This window comes from Zingiber officinale, chromosome 2B, assembly GCF_018446385.1.
Source record: "Zingiber officinale cultivar Zhangliang chromosome 2B, Zo_v1.1, whole genome shotgun sequence".
NCBI lineage: Eukaryota > Viridiplantae > Streptophyta > Magnoliopsida > Zingiberales > Zingiberaceae > Zingiber > Zingiber officinale.
Genome location: NC_055989.1, coordinates 106,114,694 through 106,137,787, shown reverse-complemented (window position 1 = coordinate 106,137,787; position 23,094 = coordinate 106,114,694). Strand labels below are relative to the sequence as shown.

At 39.0% G+C, this 23,094-nt stretch overlaps 3 protein-coding genes across 6 annotated transcripts; 1 reads left to right on the top strand and 2 right to left on the bottom strand.

The window, feature by feature from the left end:
• Positions 1-653: 653 nt before the first annotated feature.
• On the bottom strand, positions 654-3,670 carry LOC122046672 (mitochondrial outer membrane protein porin 5-like). Its single transcript, XM_042607466.1, has 6 exons — positions 3,513-3,670; positions 3,324-3,391; positions 1,681-1,791; positions 1,514-1,600; positions 1,211-1,419; positions 654-1,130 (listed from the first exon to the last, which is right to left on the bottom strand). Exons 1-6 carry the CDS (start codon positions 3,658-3,660, stop codon positions 824-826), a joined length of 930 nt encoding a protein of 309 aa, XP_042463400.1. The 5' UTR covers positions 3,661-3,670; the 3' UTR covers positions 654-823.
• A 13-nt stretch (positions 3,671-3,683) lies between these two features.
• LOC122046673 lies at positions 3,684-4,946 on the top strand. 4 transcript variants are annotated; one of them, XM_042607469.1, is made up of 3 exons: positions 3,684-4,105; positions 4,211-4,439; positions 4,555-4,943. In XM_042607469.1, the coding sequence occupies exons 1-3, from the start codon at positions 3,718-3,720 to the stop codon at positions 4,589-4,591; spliced, it is 654 nt and encodes a 217-aa protein (XP_042463403.1). In that variant the 5' UTR covers positions 3,684-3,717; the 3' UTR covers positions 4,592-4,943. The 4 variants fall into 4 exon arrangements, with proteins under 4 accessions (XP_042463403.1, XP_042463402.1, XP_042463405.1 ...); XM_042607471.1 differs by having other exon boundaries at positions 3,718-4,105; positions 4,248-4,439; positions 4,555-4,946; XM_042607468.1 differs by having other exon boundaries at positions 3,697-4,439; positions 4,555-4,941.
• Positions 4,947-18,504: 13,558 nt separating this feature from the next.
• On the bottom strand, positions 18,505-19,107 carry LOC122049386. The gene has a single exon (XM_042610772.1). It carries the CDS (start codon positions 19,068-19,070, stop codon positions 18,642-18,644), a length of 429 nt encoding a protein of 142 aa, XP_042466706.1. The 5' UTR covers positions 19,071-19,107; the 3' UTR covers positions 18,505-18,641.
• Between the last annotated feature and the right edge of the window lie 3,987 nt (positions 19,108-23,094).

Here is a 23,094-nt window from a genome sequence, read left to right as displayed (position 1 = left end):
CCATCTTTCTAGATCTCATGTGATACGTAAAGATGTAAACTTTCCTGGTTTTTCATTGCAAAAAAGGATTTTTATGATATTAAAGCTCCGCCACATTTCAGCGTCAGAGACTCAGAAATGTGGGGAAGACAATTGTCTCGAGGACGCAATGAACCAAGGTATGTTACTATCATCGTTTTTATTCAGTATTCCCTTTGGATATCTATGACTTATATTTTTTTTTATAATTGTCCAAGCAAACTAATGCGATATATCCGTAAATACTCACAGAAATACTTTGGCCATCGAGATCTCCTTCGTCTTCGCCGTCCCTAGAAGATCCATCCTCTTGCGAAGGCAAACTCCCGGTATTTTGTTTTCCATGACAGAGATCATGGTTAACCAAGCCTCATCGTGCGATCTTAAGGATCTAGTATAGAAATTTATCCGAGGACCTGAGGTTATTGGAAAGGAGATCGAGAAAACAATGAGCAGCATTTTACCTCTGCAAAACGCGTTCATCCGCAAAGTAAAAAAATCCTGAAAGCCCCCGAGTTGTAATTGGGAAAACTCATGGAGGTACTTTTATGGACTCACAAACTGTTTGAACTTGTGATATAGTGGCTAAAATGCAACCACCTGAAAAAATGAACCTTGAGAACATGTTCCAAGTATTGAAAAACTGCTCGAATTTGCATGCGAAAATGGAAAATTTCAGTTGCATAGAATGGCAGAACATAAAAATTTCAAAAGTCACTAAAATGTTTTTTGGAACGATTTATTAACTTCTTGATATCTACCCACCCCACTCCACCAATGCATGAAACTCTGCTAGCAGGTGCATTCAAGGCTTGAGAGCAAGTGCCAACCCAAACTTAGGAGCCTTTTCCAAAGCCTTGGTGTCGAACTCACTAGAGAGGTTGAGAACCGATTTTGGCCTCAGTTCATGCTGCAAAAGAGCTCCAAACTTGCCTGAGTTGTTGAACCGCACCTTTACAGTTGTTAGGGGATCAACTTCGTATTGCCCTCCAACTGTCATGGTGTTCTTGTTCGTGGAGAATTGCCTCACAATCTCAGCACCCACAGAGGTCTTCTGTGCCGCATCCAAGTGATGTAGATATGATGCTCTCAGAGTATCTAACTTGTCCTCCCTAGGAAATGAAGTTGACAGATTGATAAATTGTGCGAGAAGGCCATGCTTTAAGTTGACATGGTTACTAAGCAGACTTACAAAACTATGGAAACATTGTATTCCGGTTTCGTGAATCCAACCCCAAGAGTATACTTGCCAAAGTTTCCTGAGGCAGTGTCAAAACCGGCATCTATGCCAAATGCAGCCGCTTTGGTACCAAGTGTTGCAGAAAGTTCGACCACTGGAGATTGCTTCAGAGATACTACTGAAGCAATACTTGCATGATCGTGGAAATATTGCAGCTCCAACTAGAAAGATTAGAAAAAAAAAAAAAAAGATAGGTTAAACATCCCGTATAAATTTCTTCATGATGTAAGTTCAGAAGAGAACATTGCTTGCTACCTTTCTGGAGTGATAATCAGGTATCTTAAAAGTTGCAATGGCCTTAGTATATGGAAGAGCATCTGAGATGGTAATTGTTGTCAAAATCTGTTGAAAAACAATTAAAGAGAATCACTTGTTGCTCATAATGTGATTTTTAACAAGTAGGAAAAGAACTGAAAACGCACATTTGAATTAGTATCAACTTTGACATCAATAAGAGTGTTCTTGTGCTTGTATTGTGTGCTAACATCAAAGGTATAATGCCCTCCTTTATTGACTGCAGCAGAAGTAAGTCCCTGATTGACGTTCATAACAGATTAGGGCATTTCTTTTTGCCACAAGAAACCAAATTAAGATAGCAAGCAAACCCAAAGTAATCTACACTAGTAAGATCTACAAAGGCAACTGTAAAACCATTCATTGCAAAGTGATAATTTCAGATTAACGATTGGCATGGTATGTGTAGGAGCATCTGACAATTTTGAAGAAATGTAATAGACTTTAACCAAAAAGAAAAAAGTTATCTCCACAGACCTAAGCAAGAGAAGTCAACAAGATACATACCAAGGCTTGCTTGTCATCAGTTAATGTCACTGACATAATCCAATCCTATGTGCAGGGTTGCATTAATCTTCTATCAATCAACATAAAACTATTAACTATGTCAAAAAATTTGATGATCGTGCATCTTATTCATATATATAGTGACCATGACTAGAGAGGGATAATATCCATATAATGCACGCCAAATAGTTGGTGGCATATGGGCTTTTCTTATTCTGCATGAGATGAAACAAAAATCAGAAAGTATAGAGGAAGCCTGATCCTTAAAATTTATAAGCAAAATTTTATAGGTAATATAACTGATTCTAAGAATTTTAATTAAAAAAAAAATCATTTTAAGATCCAGATAAAATTATGCCTCTTTAAAGGTGCAATACAAATACCCTTCTTTCAAACAGTGAAAGAAGAGGCAAACAAATAGTTATAAGAAGAACACAGGAAATTAGTTATTAAGTTGACAGAATTTGTTTCAAACGACCACAGAATGTTACTGTATTGCACTAGCGTTGCTAACCGATCATATATTTGATAGATGTGTACTAATTCATGGTGGTGTTAAAAAGGCAAAACCAAAAGAGAACAATCTGTTTGGAGTTAACACTGTTGTTAATGCTAACAAGGTTGTCAAATAAGATTTGCATCATGAAGCATTTTGACAAAATTTGCAATTGTAAAATATTAGGTTCATAGATATTAAATTATAAAGTAGATTACAATATGATATTTATTCATAAAAATACTTAAAAGGTTTATCTTACATATCATTTATTTTATTTCATTTCATTAAAGATTCAAATAAAATGGGCAAAAGACTCTGGAATGCTTTTAACCACAGAAAAAACATGGTCCCTCCCACCTTGGTCGTCGTGAAGAAGGCCAAGACCATGGTACATGAAGAGAGGAATGCTTTCTTTTTTACAAACCAAAATTGAAATCCTTATTATTTTTCAAACAGAAAATCCATCCTTCATTCTTGTAATGGACACAATTTATTTCAAAACTTTTGGCTTAATCTGATGCCCTAATAGGCTAGGTATGCTTTTAACGAGTAAATTTAATTTTCTATAGATTTCCCCCCCCCCCCCTGTTCTTACAATCACTAATGTGGATCATTTAGAGTTTTTCGAAAGTCTCTCCCTCTCACACGTACGAAACAACAACTGAATCAAAGAGATTTCACCGCGACAAACCAATCCAGCAAGACAAACAGGGAAGAGGAAGGAAAATTCAATGTGAAAAATCAAATGTCCAGAAGAGGTTTTACCAATCCGGAGTCACTACAGGTGGAGATGGTCAGCTTCTGGTCGTTAGTGTAGTCTTTGTTAAGCAGATCTGCATTCCCAACAACAGAATCCAAGCAGAAAAGAAAAAAGGTACGAAAGAAACTCCAGATTAGAAGCTCGACGAAGATGGTTGAGCGAGAAAAAGGATCAAGAGCTGGATCGGATCATACCTTTGGCCTTCTTGCCGATATCGGAGAAGAGGCCTGGACCCTTCATGGCGGCGGTAGAAATGGGAAGAGAGAGAAGGGAATTGTGGTTTAATGATTTGAGTGAGTGCTGTGAATTTAAAAATGCTATAGAAAAAAAATCGCGTCTCATGTCGTGTCCGGATGCCAAATTCATTAAGGCATCAAGGGCCCGTTCCATTTAAGAAAAATGACTCTTTTAATATTTTTTTTAAAAAAAATATTCTATAATAAAAATAAAAATAAAGAACGTTTTTTTTCCAACAAGATTACACGTTTTTTCTTCACGAACACATTGTACACTTGTCCTAACACTCACGCGAAATTAACAGCGGCCTCGTGTCTCGGCGATGGGGTGGGACCCATTTTCACCCTTCAAAGTCGGCGGGGGCAGCGACCAGTGGTTCGGAAGAGAAGGGGCAATCAGAGGCGTAACCGGAGCGGGCGGTGCGGCGGCGGCGGCGGACGACGGACGGAGATGGCGTCGAAGGCGGCGAGAACTCCTCCTGCTGTTCCTTCGGCCGGCAGTACTCGACGGCGAGCGCCGCCGGCGCGGCTCCCCCTTCGGCCAAGCACTGGTACGCCTTCCTTTCCATGTTCTTCCTTATGGCTTGGATCACCATCGGTATCAAACCCTCCATCAAGATTCAAAAGTGACAAGACCTCGTCTAATTTTCTGCTAGCTATACCGATCGCTGAAGAACAACTGGGAATTTATAGGGAGGCGTGGGCGTGGAAAAAGACTGGTAATCCGTGGGCTGTCGTCGTGGAATTGGATGCAAGATTATTCTTCGATATCTATCGCTCAGAAATCTTTAATCGAAGAAATCCCAACACTTTTGTGCCCGACGTTTTTGACCGAATTCAGTCACCAAAGTCAAAAGGCTGCATGTTTGATGTATATATCCGCAGGTGCATATAGACGACTTTATATGTCAAGCGGTGGGCTGCTGTCCGTTAGAATTGCCGCACTGGTTTTTTTTAAGTCGAATTATGATTTTGACGTTCTAAACTCTCTTTGGAAAAGGATGAGTTGCCCAGGAAGGCCGGACTGTCTGGTATGATCGAGTGCCCAAGCTAGCTAAGTGCAAGCTGGCCGAGTGTCGAGATGGATTGAATTGCTGAGTGGCTAAGCTTCGAGTCCGAGTGGAAATCTGGACTAAGTTTTAGGGAGGCCTATCTTTTCTTGAAACAAATTCGTCAATTCGGACAGTGCTTTGAAGTTATATTGAACAACTATTTTCTAAGATGCAACGGTAAAATCATGATCACAATCAAGCACCGATTTTCATGGCAAATGAAATTGTATTCAACTGTTATCACAGATTCACAGGGAAGTGAAAAGAATTCCCGAGCGGATCTCTTTGTACACTACTAAGAATAATACTCTTTAAGGGCTCATATAGTATAATTTTAGTGATATTAAAGTTATAGTGACATTATCGAAAAATGCCTTATATCGTCTTATGCCTCTTACATTTGTATATTATCATTATAAAATATCAATTTTAATTTTAAAGTATCTTAATTATAAGGATATAATGACAGTTGAAAATATCAGGAAAAATAATTTATAAAGTCAAGATCATTTTAAAATGTCATCTTAATTAATCTATAATGATACTATTAAATATTAATTATAATAATTTATAAAAATATTAAAAATTATCACTAATATTTATTAAAAATATATAATCTTAATTCAAAATATACGCATCATTACAATTCATCCATCACATAGAATAGAAAAAATTTACATCCAAAATATTTAATTCATTCATCATATCATCACAATTTATCACATCATCACAATGCATCCACCACATGTCACTTAATTTTTATTCATCTAACAATCATTTGAGTTAAATTTACAAATGCAATACTAATGTAAAAATATTGATTCCAAAACTAGATAAATACAAATAAAATGTACTCAAAACATTAAGTTTTAAAATTAACAAAGTCTTGTAAAATAAAAAATATAGTTAAATTACTATGAATTATCTTCAACCTGTAGGACCGTTAGATTCGATAGAGGGAGGGGGGGGGGGGTGAATATCGATTCGAAAAAACAAGAGTTTAAACGCAGCGGAAAAGTAAAATAGACACAATGGTTTTACTTCGTTCGGAGCCTGTGACGACTCCTACTCGAAGGCCCGTGGTCCTTGACCACTTTCATTGGGCAATCACTAGCAATTCGGAATAATAATTACAAAAGAACCGTACAGGGAATGCTAATGAAACTGAAAAACAAATACCGACAAAAGGGGAAAAGAACGGAGCGTAGTGTCGGAGCTTTGTTGGCGTCGCACTGAGCGTCGAGCAGCAAGACCAGCAGTAGAAGAGTTCTCAGCTTGATTGATTTCTGAAGCTCCTGCCTGGGGCTTCTTATATATGCTGTTCCGGGCGCCTGGATTCCTTCCGGGCGCCTGGAGTGTGACGTAACTGCTCAAACCAAGATGCTCCACGTGGCGACAACTTGGTTGGATAAAATTCGCCTTCCGGGCGCTCGGACTACCTTGTTCCAGAAAACTCCCTTTTCCTGCAAAACAAAGTTAGTCCGAGGCAAATGTATATCCTGTAAAACAGATTGTCAGCACAGTTAAAGTTCAACAGATAAATAAAAAGAGTATGACTTAGATTTCGTCTCTCCGAGACCGGAATCTAGTCACGATCTCGACTTAGACATCCGAAATGGATCTAAGCCGGATCGACGCCTAATGTCCCATTCCCGGGAACGCGTCCTCACAGTCACTCCCTTCCAATGACTTACCTTGCTTACCTACCAGACGTCCGGTCAGCCCGTCGACCCGTCTGGACTTCTCGCCAAGCGTCCGGTCAGCCCGTCGACCCGCTTGGACTTCTCGCCAGCTATCCGGTCAGCCCGTCGACCTAGCTGGACTTCTCGCCAAGCGTCCGGTCAGCCCGTCGACCCGCTTCTCGCCAGCTATCCGGTCAGCCCGTCGACCTAGCTGGACTTTTCCTGCACACTTGATCAAAGTGTCAGACAACAACACAACTAACTTAACCTATTTGTCATTCATCAAAACCTGGGTTAGACCGTTAGTGCTACCCGCACCAACAATCTCCCCCTTTTTGATGGAATGACAACCTGGTTAAGTTAGTGAAAACATATGCAAGAAAACAACATGCATTTATGTGGTTGTAAAGTTTGTTAGTTTGTATTTTCAAATTGGTTTAGCTAACTTAACTAACTTAACCACCTAACCCTCCTCCCCCTTTGGCATTCATCAAAAAAAATGAACAAAGGTAAATAACCATAGTGAAGAGTTACTGTAACAGGTAATCAAATTTTGAAAGATAGCTAAGTTTGGTTCAAAATTTGAAAGATAAAAGTGCAATTTATAACACCAAGTTTAAAAAATAGTCAAGTTGACTTGGGGTAGACAAGTTGAGTAAATTTTTATGTTTAAGTAACATTTAATTTTCAAAAAGGTAAATTTTTCAACTTCGATTTAAACTTTTCAAGAAATAAATTTTTTGCCAAAATTAAATTTTAAGGCTAATTTTGGAAATAGTTAATTTTTCAAATCAGGTTTGAAAATTAGGTGGGATTAAACTTTCACATTTTTCAAATACTTAGTTAAATTTAACTTTTTGTAAATCAATTTTCAAACATAGGTTAGGTTTTAAAAGGCATTTTTCAAACATACAAAATTTGAGTTTATTCTCCCCCTGAACTTGATACTTACTCTAACCAGCTGTCTAACCAATTAGCTACTAACTGACTATCAGAAGATAGTAGCTTTCACTTGGTTAGTCAGATTAAGTTAATTATAACCAGTCAGTGTTTGACCTGACTGATGAACTTTAATCTGATTAATGTCTGACTTGTATTTAACGTCTAGACTTATGTTGATGCACTGAAATAAGCATCTTAAGTCCAGACAGTTGGCCTATGCATCTCACCCCTTTCTATGTTTGTCAAACACAAGCAAGGTAAACCTAAGGTGTTGGTGAGATGCTCAAAAACTAGTCTTATGGGTACATACTTTCTAAGGATTCAAAACTAGTCTAAGGCCAAAACTGTTTTTTGAAAATCTAAAAATGGAAAGTTTTGAAAACAACCAAATTTGACTTATAATTTGAAAGAGTGATTTTTGAAAGCAATTTTGAAACTTAAAATTTCTAGTCTATTGAGCACATTCCTAATTTTCGGCGTAAGTTGCTAAACTCACTTTCAGGGAGTGGTTTTGTGAAAATGTCAGCTAAATTTGATTTGGACTCAATGTATTTGAGTTCAATATCACCTTTAGTAACATGATCCCTGATAAAGTGGTGCCTAACTTCAATATGTTTGGTTCTTGAATGATGCACAGGGTTCTTGGTTAAGTTAATTGAACTTATATTGTCAATTAATACTTTTACATTTGTAATGTTTAAGTTGAAATCTTTTAGAGTATGCATCATCCATAGTAATTGTGCAACACATTCACCTATGGCTATGTATTCTGATTCAGTTGTAGATAGAGCAACACAATGTTGCTTTCTACTAAACCAGCTAACAAGTGATGAACCTAATAATTGGCATCCTCCACTTGTGCTCTTGCGGTCTAATTTACATCCAGCATAATCTGAGTCAGAATACCCTATTAGTTCAAAATTATTGGTTCTAGGATACCAAATTCCTACATTTATTGTTCCTTTAAGATATCTAAAAATTCTTTTAACTTGTGTCAAGTGGGATTCCTTAGCACAAGTTTGGTACACATACTAACTGCAAATAAAATATCAGGTCGGCTTGCAGTTAAGTATAGTAGGCTACCTATTGCACTCCTATAATATTTTAGGTCAACTGATTTTCCATTTGGGTCATTATCTAAGATTGTGTTTACTGCCATAGGTGTTTTTATTTCTTTTGTATTTTCCATTCCGAATTTTTTAAGTAATTCTTTAGTGTATTTGTGTTGATAAATGTAATTTCCCTCATTTGTTTGTTTGATTTGTAATCCTAAGAAATATGTTAATTTTCCTACTATGCTCATTTCAAATTCTTTTTCCATTAGATTAATAAATTCCTCTAAAAAATCTGAATTTGTTGAACCAAATATTATATCATCTACATAAATTTGTGCAATAAATATGTTTGAATTTAATGATTTAACAAACAAGGTTGAGTCAATTTGACCTTGTTTGAATCCTTTAGATGTTAGGTAGGATGTTAGCCTTTCATACCATGCCCTGGGTGCTTGTTTAAGTCCATATAATGCTTTCTTTAACTTAAATACATAATCAGGGTGTTCTAGACTTTCAAACCCAGGAGGTTGACCTACATAAACTTCTTCTTTTATTAGTCCATTAAGAAAGGCAGACTTAACATCCATTTGGTATAGTTTGAACCCTTTATGGGCTGCATAACTTAGTAACATTCTAATGGATTCTAATCTGGCTACTGGGACATATGTTTCATCATAGTCAAGTCCTTCAACTTGACTAAATCCTTTTGGTAACCAGCCTAGCCTTATTTCTAGTAATTTCCCCAGTTTCACTTAGTTTGTTTCTGAATACCCATTTTGTTTCTATTATTTTCTTATTCTTAGGTGGTGGAACTAGGTCCCAGACCTTATTACGCTCAAATTGTGCTAGTTCTTCTTGCATAGCTATTATCCAATCTGGGTCTAGTAGGGATTCATCCACAGTTTTGGGTTCAATTTTTGATATTAATGAAATTTGACTTAGGTTTCTAAAGGATGATCTGGTTTGAACTCTTAAGTCTGGGTCACCGATTATTTGATCAATTGGATGATTTGGGTTAACTCTTATTGTTCTAGGAGGTTGATTCTCTTGATGTTGTTCCTCTTCTTCATGACTTAGAGTTTGGTTGGTTTCTGGAACAAACTCAGGTGTTTGTGTAGATCCTATGTCTTGTTTAGTTTCTTCAAACTTTACATTAGTAGTTTCTTCAATTTTTAAGGTAACCTTATTGTAAATTCTGTAGCCTCTACTATTTAGGGAATATCCTACAAAAATTCTATTTTCAATTTTAGAGGTGAATTTTCCTAAGTGTTCTCTTGTATTTAAGATGAAAACTGGGCACTCAAATACCTTAAAATATTTTATATTTGGTTGTTTATTATAAAACAGTTCGAAGAACGTTTTGTTATGAGTTTTATTTATTATTGTTCTGTTCTGGACATAGCAGGCTGTACTAACGGCTTCTGCCCAAAAGTATTTAGGTAGGTTATACTCATTTAACATTGTTCTAGAAGCTTCAAGTAAGGTTCTATTTTTTCTTTCTACAATTCCATTTTGTTGGGGGGTTTTAGGGCATGAGAACTCATGATGGTAACCGTTTTCTAGACAAAAACTGTTAAAGTGGTGATTTTTAAATTCTCCCCCGTTGTCACTCCTAATTCTTTTAATTTTAAGATCTTTTTCGTTTTCAATCTGTTTGCAAAAATTTGAAAAAATTTCAAAAGTTTCATCTTTATGTTTTAAGAATTTGACCCAAGTAAACCTAGAATAATCGTCTATAATTACTAAGCAATATAAGTTTCCATTTATAGATTTGACTCCATGGGAGTCAAAAAGGTCTAAATGTAGAAGTTCTAAGATTGAGTTAGTTTGTGGTTGATTTGTTTGTTTGTGGGTTGATTTAGTTTGTTTGCCTTGTTGACAAGCATTACATATGGTTGAATCTAAGTTAGGTAGCTTTGGTAAGCCTTTTACAAGTCCATTTAGTTTACTTATATTTCTAAAGTTGGTGTGAGACATCCTCCTATGCCATAACCAAGTTTCTTCTTTTTGTGTTAAATAACACTTAATGGAAGAAATGGTTAAGTTGATGACATAGATGTTGTCTTTTCTAAAACCTTTTAGGCTTATGGTAGGATTATCTAGATGTTTGATTGAGCATTCTGTAGATAGAAATTTGACATTATACCTAGTATCACACAATTGACTTATACTTAGAAGATTATATTTAAAGTTTTCAACAAGTAAGACATTTGTAATTATAAAGTCTAATTTTAATTCAATATTACCTATACCAATTACCTTGAGTTTGCCATTGTTTCCAAAGGCAACTGTTCCTAGGCTTTTGTAAGTGAGTTGAGTGAACTTGGTGTGATTTCCAGTCATATGTTTGGAGCAACCACTGTCCAAAATCCACTTGGTTTCCTACAGTAAGTAGGATTTAAAGTTAGTCTTTTGAGCATGTATTAATTTAAGTTTAAAATTAAGATTTTGAAATTAATTTTTAAGTTAAAATTTTGAAATTAATTTTTAAGTTAAAATTAAAAATTTTGAAATTAATTTTTAAAGTTAAAATTAAAATTTTGAAATTAAGTTAAAATTAAAAATTTTGAAATTAATTTTTAAGTTAAAATTAAAAATTTTGAAATTAATTTTTGAGTTAAAATTAAAATTTTGAAATTAATTTTTAAGTTAAAATTAAAATTTTGAAATTAATTTTTAAGTTAAAATTTTGGAATTAATTTTTAAGTTAAAATTAAAAATTTTGAAATTAATTTTTAAGTTAAAATTTTGAAATTAATTTTTAAGTTAAAATTAAAAATTTTGAAATTAATTTTTAAGTTAAAATTAAAATTTTGAAATTAATTTTTAAGTTTAAAATTAAAATTTTGAAATTAATTTTTAAAATTAAAATTTTGAAATTAATTTTGAAATTACTTTTTAAGTTAAAATTAAAAATTTTGAAATTAATTTTAAAGTTAAAATTAAAATTTTGAAATTAATTTTAAGTTAAAATTAAAATTTTGAAATTAATTTTAAAGTTAAAATTAAAATTTTGAAATTAATTTTTAAGTTAAAATTAAAAATTTTGAAATTAATTTTTAAAGTTAAAATTAAAATTTTGAAATTAATTTTTAAGGTTAAAATTAAAAATTTTAAAATTAATTTTTAAGTTAAAATTTTAAAATTAATTTTTAAGTTAAAATTTTAAAATTAATTTTTAAGTTAAAATTAAAAATTTTGAAATTAATTTTTAAGTTAAAATTAAAAATTTTGAAATTAATTTTTAAGTTAAAATTAAAAATTTTGAAATTAATTTTTAAAGTTAAAATTAAAAATTTTGAAATTAATTTTTAAAGTTAAAATTAAAAATTTTGAAATTAATTTTTAAGTTAAAATTTTAAAATTAATTTTTAAGTTAAAATTAAAAATTTTGAAATTAATTTTTAAAGTTAAAATTAAAATTTTGAAATTAATTTTTAAGTTAAAATTAAAATTTTGAAATTAATTTTTAAGTTAAAATTGAAAATTTTGAAATTAATTTTTAAGTTAAAATTTTGAAATTAATTTTTAAGTTAAAATTAAAAATTTTGAAATTAATTTTTAAAGTTAAAATTAAAATTATGAAATTAATTTTTAAGTTAAAAAAAATTTGAAATTAAGTTGTGAGCCTTATTCATCTCACCTGAACTATATTATCAATCAGGGAATCCTATGATTTTGTGAGATGAAATTGGTTTGATTATAGACTTTTGGTTTAACTTGTGTTAGATTCAGACTTAGCTTTGGTTTCCACAAATAGGCATTCTTCGAATAAACTTCTAAGCTTGGTGAGTCACAAGGACATCATTAGAAGTAACCAACCTTTCGAGGTTTTCCGAATAGTCCTATCCACGGAACTTAGTACTAAATCTTGGTCTAACTGGTTAGGATTCGTTTAAGGGTAGCTTCGGTCAGTTCCACTTGGCCAAATGCACCAGATCGAAACCATATCTTTCTAGACATGCGATGCCCAAGTTTCCCTAACGTACTATCATCCAAAAATTTCACCAATACCATGATTCAAGTTAAACTTGGTCTCTAATTCTAATTGCCCTGCCGGGTTTGTTAGTTTTGGGTTACCCTGTCGGGTAAGTTAGTTTTGGAGGTGCCAGCTATTCTGGAGCCTCCCCCTGAATTATTGGCCATTAATTTAAGTTTTAATTTTAGGCTTGTGTCGATTCTTTTTATAGTTATAGTTAACTTGGTGATAATTTTGTTGTTTCTTAAACTGTTTAGATTTTGAATTTGATTTATTTAATTTTATATAATGTATTTTTTCTTTAGGTATATAATATTGATTAAGTCCTACTTGCGTGGTCAGACACGCTTTCGGAACCCAAGCTAAATTGGTTGACTTGTATTGGGTTATTAATGATTTGAAGGTTTTATTTGAATTCGACTTATATCCTAGTCCGGTTTTATTATAACATGTTTTTTGATTATTTAGGATTAAGTCTAGATTTTTTGATCTTGTTGTAAATTTTTCTAGCATTTCTTTTAAATCTTTAACATCATTTTTTAACGATAGATTTTCCTCTTCAAGTGTTAGATCTTGAGTTGGATTCGAATTTTTTAATTGTTCCTTGAGGTTTTGATTTTCCTCAAGAAGTGATTTGTTTTCATTTTCTAATTTAGTTAATTTACTATTTAAACAGGAAATAATTCTAAAAAAAATTTTGTTTAAATTAAAGTATACCTCATTCGGGCCTTCGGAAACGAGTACGGACTCGTGGCTTGTTTCGGGTTCAGACCCGTCTTCATCTTCCGACTCGTTATCTGTTTCGGCTTCGCGGGCCATCAGTGCGAGGTGGCTCTGATGTTTCTGCTCTTCTTCCTCCGATTCGTCCGAGGAGTCATCCCACGTTGCTTTGAGTGCCTTCTTTTTGGTTGGCTTTGGTTTGTCGAACTTTAGTTTTGGACATTCGTTCTTGTAATGTCCCTTTTTGTTGCAGCCGTAGCAAGTCACGTTCTTTTGTTCTGAGGGAGAGCTGATCTTTTGAAGATCCTTTTCAAGCACTTCTCTTTCCTCGTGAACATTTTTCTTACCAAGTTCACGAGGTGTTCTTCGTCTTGAATTGATCGGAGTCTTCTTGAAGTTCAGCTTGCTTTTCTTTTCTTTGGAGGAACTGCAAATAGAGATATACCTTTCTCGGCTCCAGCATTAGTTTGTTCGTGTAATTCTAATTCACAAAACAGCTCGTCTAATTTTAAGTTGGAAAGATTCTTAGAAATTTTGTAGGCATCCACTATTGATGCCCACAAACTATTACGTGGAAAGGTGTTTAAAGCGTACCTTATTAAGTTTCTGTTCTCCATTTGGTGGCCTATCGCATGAAGCCCGTTGAGGATGTCCTTGATCCTCGCGTGTAGTTGATTCATTGTTTCTCCTTCCTGCATTTTTGTATTAAAAATTTTATTTAGAAGCTGTCTCGTTTTGTTACCTTAGCGTCGCTCGTTCCCTCGTGCAATTCGATCAGCTTGTCCCATAGCTCTTTAGCGTTTTGTGTGGACCGACTGCTCAGTTCTTCTCTTGTCAATCTGCATCGTAGAGTGTTGATCGCTTTATTTTTTGATGCTTTTTCTTGAGATCCGCTGTCCGTCTTGAGGATCCACTAGATTCCCGACGTTGTCCACTGGAATTTTGTAAGGTTTCGTAATGCTCATCCACTGGTGAAGTCTGCTTTGAGGTAGACCTCTATGCGCTTCTTCGGAAAGTCGTCCCGTTGAAGAGTGGAGGTCGACTGTTGAATCCTTCTTGTTGGGACATTCTGTGCACAGGTAAATAACCAAAAAAATATCCCAAGACTTGGTCTTGGATTAGTAGTGCGGGAATAGAAAAAAAATCTAGATTCGTGTTGCACTAATTTAAATTGATTAGAGAAATATTAAGTTAACGAAACACCAGTTTTAAAATTAATTATTGAGAAAAAAAACAAAAACAATTCACCCCCTGTCTGATTGGTGGTTGCACCAAATCAGAGCGGTACCTGCTCTGATACCACTTGTAGGACCGTTAGATTCGATAGAGGGGGGGTGAATATCGATTCGAAAAAATAAGAGTTTAAACGCAGCGGAAAAGTAAAATAGACACAATGGTTTTACTTCGTTCGGAGCCTGTGACGACTCCTACTCGAAGGCCCGTGGTCCTTGACCACTTTCGTTGGGCAATCACTAGCAATTCGGAATAATAATTACAAAAGAACCGTACAGGGAATGCTAATGAAACTGAAAAACAAATACCGACAAAAGGGAAAAGAACGGAGCGTAGTGTCGGAGCTTTGTTGGCGTCGCACTGAGCGTCGAGCAGCAAGACCAGCAGTAGAAGAGTTCTCAGCTTGATTGATTTCTGAAGCTCCTGCCTGGGGCTTCTTTTATATGCTGTTCCGGGCGCCTGGATTCCTTCCGGGCGCCTGGAGTGTGACGTAACTGCTCAAACCAAGATGCTCTACGTGGCGACGACTTGGTTGGATAAAATTCGCCTTTCGGGCGCCCGGATCCCCTCCGGGCGCCCGGACTACCTTGTTCCAGAAAACTCCCTTTTCCTGCAAAACAAAGTTAGTCCGAGGCAAATGTATATCCTGTAAAACAGATTGTCAGCACAGTTAAAGTTCAACAGATAAATAAAAAGAGTATGACTTAGATTCCGTCTCTCCGAGACCGGAATCTAGTCACGATCTCGACTTAGACATCCGAAATGGATCTAAGCCGGATCGACGCCTAATGTCCCCTTCCCGGGAACGCGTCCTCACAGTCACTCCCTTCCAGTGACTTACCTTGCTTACCTACCAGACGTCCGGTCAACCCATCGACCCGTCTGGACTTCTCGCCAAGCGTCCGGTCAGCCCGTCGACCCGCTTGGACTTCTCGCCAGCTATCCGGTCAGCCCGTCGACCTAGCTGGACTTCTCGCCAAGCGTCCGGTCAGCCCGTCGACCCGCTTGGACTTCTCGCCAGCTATCCGGTCAACCCGTCGACCTAGCTGGACTTTTCCTGCATACTTGATCAAAGTGTCAGACAACAACACAACTAACTTAACCTATTTGTCATTCATCAAAACCTGGGTTAGACCGTTAGTGCTACCCGCACCAACACAACCATCATATTATAAGCAAAATTCAAGTAATCGTCGTCTACCAAGAAAAAGCAAGACATGAGAGATTTGAGATCTCCAATGCTCTATTTCAATGCAGAATACAAGAAGAAAGTCTCGTATGACCTTATGTACTCAAAATGATTGGGTATGTGGAGAACCTACAACGATTGAGATTTCCACTAGACCAAGAAATGACCACTGACCTTATTTTATAATCATTGCTTGAAAGCTACAGTCAATTTGTCATGAATTATAACATGAATGAAATTAGCAAGTCATTACCTGAGATGTTGAGTATATTGAGAACTGTTGAACTCAACCTTAAGAAAGCAAAACCTAGTACCATTTTGATTGTACCAAAGGGGAAAGACAAGTGGAAGCCTAAAGGTAAGGGTAAGACCCAAGCCAAAGGCAAAGGCAAGACTCATGCATTGAAACCTAAAAGTAAGGTTGCTAAGGAAGAAACCTGCTCCCACTGTGGTGAAAATGGACACTAGAAGAGGAATTGCAAATTGTACATAGAGGAAGTGAAACGGAAGAGAAGTGAGACTTCTGCCACTAGTGCTAGTGAGAGATTGTTAGTATTAGCCCTAGTACCAATTATGAGATGATTGTAAAGGGCTTCTTTTGTATCATATTTCATTATTAATAAAAGACAAAGTTGGTTATTATATTTATTTCAATTCAGTGTCGAATGAATAAATATAATAATGTCCTAGAGTAGGAAGTTCTAATCTACAACATATCAATTGGTTGAATTGATAGTGAGATATTGTAGATATGCATAGAACACTACTCTTAACTATTCCTAGTCAAACATTAATATGCAAGAACAATATTAATGTGTTGAGACTAGTATGTAGGTCAACGGATGACTTAATCTCATAAGTCATGGATATGAGATATCAGGTTAACACATGGGTATATATTAGAAAATATATACTGAATGACCTACCATGAGAATGTTTCATGGATCATTATATGAGTGTCATAAACATTTTCATGTTGAATAGTCCTTGGACCTGAAGTCACTATGGTTCCCTACATAAGGAGTTATGTACTTTGGTATCGACAAACGTCACCTGTAACAAGGTGAACTATAAAGTCGATTACTGGGTATGCAATAAGTTATGCGGAGGAATGTGAGTGATGTAGATAGGATATATCCCTTCCACATAACATAAGTGATATCTGTGGGCCCCTTGATTAGTAGGACACAATAATGCATGGTCATGCTCAAATGAGTCAATATGCGATATTGAGCTTATTTGATTGAGTGTGTCTGCTTAGAGATCAAGAAACACAAAGATTGATAAGAGGATGACACGTTCTATGTCTTATTGATCAATCTAGATATCAAGAATAGAAGGATCGAGTCATACAAGATAATAGACACAAAAAATATTAGGTCGGATCTCGACATTCTCATCATTTGGGTAGCAATGATACATTACTAGATGTCACTCATTGTTTATGTATCTAAAATGATTTTAGATACATTGTCAACGTTACGAGAGTCTATTGGGTCACACACAAAAAACATGTTAATTAGGAGATGGATTATGAGGTTAAGTTTAATCTAAATTATACACATTGAGTTAAACTCGAATGAATTCGGATTAGACTTATTGAGTAATGGGTTAGATTCATTGGTTTATTGGATTAATGACTTATTGGATTAATGATTAATCTAATATTCTAAATCCAACACATTAAGATTAATGAATATTAATAGAGATTAATATATTATCATTAATCAAAAGGAAGATCAAAAGACAAAAATATTTTTGTATTCATTGAATGAATATAAAAACTATTTATAAAAATAACCTTTAGGTGAAGTAACATTTTTGGGTAAAGTAACCTTTTGATGAAATAACCTATTTGATAAAGTAACCCTTTTGCAAAGTCACCTTATATAGATGAAGTGACCTTTTGGGTGGTGTGATATTCTTGGTTTTTGCTCTTCTTCCTTCCTCCACTCTTGCCCCAAAACAACCTTGTGTAGTTGTTAGCACAACAAAGGTTGTTTCTTCTCCAAGTCATGAGTTCGTGAGATGGACAGAGAATGTGTTCGTGTGGATACCGTAGAGGCGTGAACATGCTGATCGTGTTGAGATCTGCATCTAAAGAAACGTTGCTGTCGGGATTACGAAAGGCACGAAGCAAAGGTATATATCTTTTAACAAAATTTAGTATATAGTTTCCTTTGCATGGATCTTCTAGATAGGAATTTATTTTTCTGCTACGCTTTTCGACGCATTTAGCGCTATAGTTCCTTATAGAAAGGGAAGTTAAGGGTAATAAAATTATCACATTTATAAAATTTATCTTGATAAGTTATCTAATAGTAGGATGTTTTGTTTTTTAATAGTCCTTACTATTAAAAAATATTTATAGTAGCATTTTAAATTAAATGTCAGTACCAAAATATCATAATAGCTCTTAGTTTTCAGTCATATTTTTAGTAGCGGTAGAGAGGTGAAAATGGGAAAAGAAGTGGATGGAATTTGCATATATTCGTCTATTCTGTCCAAAGGTAGAGCGGATCGCTCTAATTAATGGTAGAATAAAAGTCATCTGCTCAGATGAGATTTACTAGTTCATACATTAGGGAGAGGACGTTTGAATTTTCTGGACCGCTTTTTTAATTTAGGGGATGATAGTATGTATTGGTAGAGATTAATGATCTCCATCTATTTTATAAGTGAGATCATGTATTCCACTAAAAAGTGATCTAGAAAATTTATCCTTTTATTAATCATAATTAGTGGATTATGATGGACTTTATCTATTTAAATGATGGGACATCCTCTTCTGATCCGTAAACCCATGCTCATTTTCGTCCGTCTGGCTCGAAGTGCCGATACTTCGCTCAAGTGGTTAAGGTTCGTCATTAACGCGCGACAGTTTTAGATCATTTATCCAATTGAACATATAAAAAAAATTAACTCAAGTGATAAAACTTTGGTGACTCACTTGGGCAATCGAAGTCCAACCGACCTGATTTCAAAACGCACAAGCAAAAGGATTGTAGACGAGTAAAGTGCAACTCAGATCTTAATTAGATTTGCACTCCTGCGACAGACGCGTTCATATTCATAACATTCAAACAATTATTGGATATTCTATTTAAATCAGCTTTAACATTCAATATGGGACTAAACTTAGCTCATTTTTCATTCACATTTTCAACAATTATTTATCTAATTTATTTGTATGAAACTTGAAGGCGACTGCGCGGTGTGTGTGCGAATATATACCTCACTCGCCGAGCTCGAAGGCCGGCACCGGGAAGCTATCGGAGAGGCCGGTGCCAGTCTTGAAGGTGATTTTCCCGGTGGAAGGATTGTCGATGTACATCTCGACGACGGAGAGCCAGAGCAGGAGTTCCTTGGTCTTCACCCCGGTCATCTTCTTCATCTTGCGGTCCTCCACGATGGCCGTCACCTCGGCGGCGTACGACACCTGCCGTTTGATCATCTTGAAGGTGTGGTTCTTCTTCTTATTCTGGACCAGCCATATGAAGCCGGTGGCCTTGTTGTGCCCGAACTCCTGGATGTCGTCCAGCGGGAACAGGCCGTCGGGGAGGCCGAGCTGCTGCAGCAGTTGGACGGACTTCTTTTTGCAGAGGGCGTCTCCGTGGTACACCTCGGCGCCATCGCGGTGGCTCTCGATGCTCTGCGACGCCATTGATCGCGATTTGATCTGAATGCGTTGGCTCTGTCGATCTGTTTGTTGGATGATGAGGAATGAGAGGGGAAGGATTGGAGTTATATAATTGCGCATATCTGGCCGTGCATGATACGATCGATGGCCTCGCCGTCTCTGCTCCACCGAGCCGACGGATATTTCAACTTGGAGCCGACGGATATTTCAACTTGCAAGGGTGTCAGTGTGATTTTGGAACGATTTCGTCTGAAGATATTAATTTCTTTGATACGGTAGGTGTCGGCCTCTACCCCATGTCAGGGGCAAAGTTGTTGTTAGTCAAGAGAGCGTCTAAATCAGGTCAAGTCAAGTCCGAGTGTGACCTGACCTCCACACCCGGCTCAGCAGGTGATCCAACCTCCCAGCACTCAGTCACTTCCGTCTAGGGCTGTACATGCATAATCTAAGCGTTCGTGAATAAACTTGATCTTGGATTTGGTAAGTGATCCGGTGGTAAGAGCCCGGGACCCCCTAACGAGGGGTCAACGCCACGTGGAGGTCAAATGGCCAAGTAGCCCGCCGGAGAAGGGTGAGCCGACCGGACTTGGAAGAAATGGATAAAACCGATCGGCCGACCAAGGGACATTCGGTAGTAAAAGGCGCCCCGACCGGGTCGGGGTTCCGACGCTCTGTCGAAACAGTAGTTAAGAGCCGAGCAGAAGAGCCAGGAGAAAATGACACTGCTAACAGTCTCTACATAGCGCCTACTAGAAATTTCCCCAGCACACCAATGTCAACGGCAGGCCGGACGCGAGGTGACTGCCGTCCGGCCAGCGGGTAAAAGGAGGAGGGGCCGGCCGGACGGACTCCTTGTCCAGCCGGCCGGACGGACTCCTTGTCCAGCCGGCCGGACGGACTCCTTGTCCAGCCGGTCGGACGCCCCGGATTATGAGCAGTAAAGAAGGGGGAACATCTTCTGGCAGCCGTCAAGTCATATGGCTAGGCCATACTCCTAGTCTGACAACGGGATGTCCTGTTGTCCCATCGAAGGCGCAATGAGACTGTTGCAGTATGGCGTCAGGTAAGCTCTCTGACAGGTGCATACCGGGGTATGGGCTGCAGACACGTATGCACCTCGGTGGACGTGCATTAGTTCTTTCACCGTTTTATATAAAGAACCTCTTACTTCGCCGGAGGTACGCACGCTACGAGTTTTGGAGCCCCTTTCTCTCTATTGAGCTTTGCCTGACTTGAGCGTCGGAGGGTCGCCGCCGGGAACCCCTTCCCGGCCCGACTTCTGTGCAGGATCGCCGGAGCTTCGGAGGTCTGCGCCATCGACTAGAAAAGCGCCACGTGCCCAGCGTCCTTTGGTTCGACGATTCGGACAGGATCAATTTGGCGTCGTCTGTGGGACCGCTCCTGCATCCGATCGGAAACAATGGACGAGGCTGGACGACAACACACGGTGACGCTTTCGAACGAGGAACTCGACGCTCTGATCGAGATAAGGGCCGCCAAGCTCGTGGAGCAAAAACAGAAAGCAACATCAGCGTCTGGTGGTCGAGCGGAAGCGCCACCAGCCACCGTTGCATTTCATCGAGCCCTGTTCCGCACCCCTGAAGCCGTACCAGCTCACAGAGATAGGGGATCTTCTTCGGATGAAATGCCTAGACAAGATGCCAGAAAGGGGAAAGCCCCCCGAGCGGACGCATCGCCCGAGCGGATCAATCGCCAATTTTCAGAGGCTATTCTACGAGACCCCCTGCCCAAGCATTACGTGCCTCCGACGATCGGCGAGTATAATGGGACAACCGACCCAGATGATCATTTGGGTAAGTTTGACAACACGGCAACCCTACATCAATACACAGATGGGGTGAAGTGTCGGGTTTTCCTCACCACCCTCTCCGGGTCGGCTCAACGGTGGTTTCGGAGGCTGCCGGACGGATCCATCACGAGCTTCAAGGATTTCCGAACGGCCTTCCTCCACCATTTTGCGAGCAGCCGACGCTACCAGAAAACAAGCGTGAGCCTGTTCACCATCAAGCAAGAAGCCCGTGAATTGCTTCGAGGTTACATCCAGCGGTTCAACCAAGTGGCGATGGACATTCCAACGGCCACCTCGGAAACTATGATGAATGCCTTCACACAATGCCTAGTGGATGGAGATTTCTTCCGATCGCTCATCCGAAAGCCGCCCCTGGATTATGATCACATGCTACACCGGGCTAACGAGTACATCAACATGGAAGAAGCGCAAGCGGCCAGGAAAAAAGAAACTCCAGCCGAGCGGCCCCCTCCGTCCGAGCGGAAACAACATGCCGCTCATCAGCCGCCCAGAGGACCGAGGGTCGAAGTAATCCGAGCCCCCCATAGCCGATCCCACGTGCAAGAGGTAGGTGCCGCTCGGCCAAAGCCAAAGAAGAAATGGACCCCGATGTTCTGCTCCTTCCACCGGACGGATACGCATAATACAAGGGATTGTCGAAGTTTTCCCTTCGTGGCTCATCCCGTGCCCCGGAATGCCGGACGACGGTCTCCCTCAGTCGACAGGCGGCAGAGAACTCATGACGCCGAACGGACACGAACCGATAGGCCGCAGCAACAGGCCCCCGATCGGCATCGTTCTCCAAGGCAGGAGAATCGCCGAGCGTCCAGAGAACGGTCCCGACCGTCCGCTCGGGAAGAGGAAAATAGAAGCAATACTTCCCGAGGCGAGATCAACGTTATTGCTGGCGGGCCGACCGGAGGAGACTCCAATCGAGCTAGAAAGGCAAGCGTCCGGCAGCTCCAAATTCATGCGGTCGGCTGCAGCCAAGAGCGGGCGAACGGACCGGAAATCAGTTTCGGGCCAGGGGACTTGGAAGGAGTTGAAGTACCCCACGACGATGCTCTGCTCATCAAAGCAGTAATAGCCAATTACACTATTCACCGCGTATTTGTTGACACAGGGAGCTCAGTCAACATCTTATTCAAGAAGGCGTTCGATCAGCTGCAAATTGATCGAGCCGAGCTGTTACCCATGACAACTCCGCTCTACGGGTTTACGGGCAACGAAGTTCAGCCGGTCGGACAGATCCGACTGGCTACCTCGCTGGGAGAAGAGCCGCTCAGGAGGACAAGGACAACAAACTTCGTGGTGGTCGACTCTCCCTCGTCCTACAACGTCATTTTGGGACGACCAGCGCTCAGCGAATTCCGAGCGGTCGTCTCAACCTTCCATCAGAAGATCAAGTTCCCCGTGGAGGGCAAAGTGGGAGAAGTACGGGGAGATCAGCTAGCAGCTCGGCGATGCTATATCGAGATGGTCCGAGCAGAAGCCAATTCCGCTCAGAAGGCGCCCCGAATCGAGGTAAACGCCATCACTGAAAAGCCACCCTCTTTAATTTATGAAGAAAAAGAGGAAGTGCAGATTCACCCAGCCCGATCGGAGGCCACGACTTTTATTGCATCCGATCTGGAGGAGAAGCAGAAAGAGGAGCTGATCCAATGCCTCCGAAAAATCATGATGTCTTCGTCTGGTCGACGCATGAGCTGCCTGGAATTTCGCTAGCATAGCGCAGCATGAGCTACATGTCCGACCGGACGCACGGCCGGTGAAGCAAAGAAAAAGGGACTTCAGCGCCGAGCAGAATTCCATCATCCGAGCGGAGGTGGAAAAACTTCTGGAGGCCGGCCATATACGCGAGGTGCAGTTCCCGAGCTGGTTGGCCAACGTAGTATTAATCTCCAAGCCAGGCAACAAGTGGAGAGTGTGCATAGATTTTCGGGATCTCAACAAAGCTTGCCCGAAAGATTTTTATCCTCTGCCCCGGATAGATCAGCTGGTGGACTCTACGGCCAGCTGCGAATTAATCTGTATGCTTGACGCCTACCAGGGATATCACCAAGTGCCGCTCGCCCGTGAAGATCAAGAAAAAGTCAGCTTCGTGACGGCCGACGGCACCTATTGCTATAAGGTGATGCCGTTCGGATTGAAAAATGCGGGAGCCACTTATCAGCGCTTGATGAACAAAGTGTTCAGAGAACAGATCGGGCGGAATCTAGAGGTATATGTGGACGACAT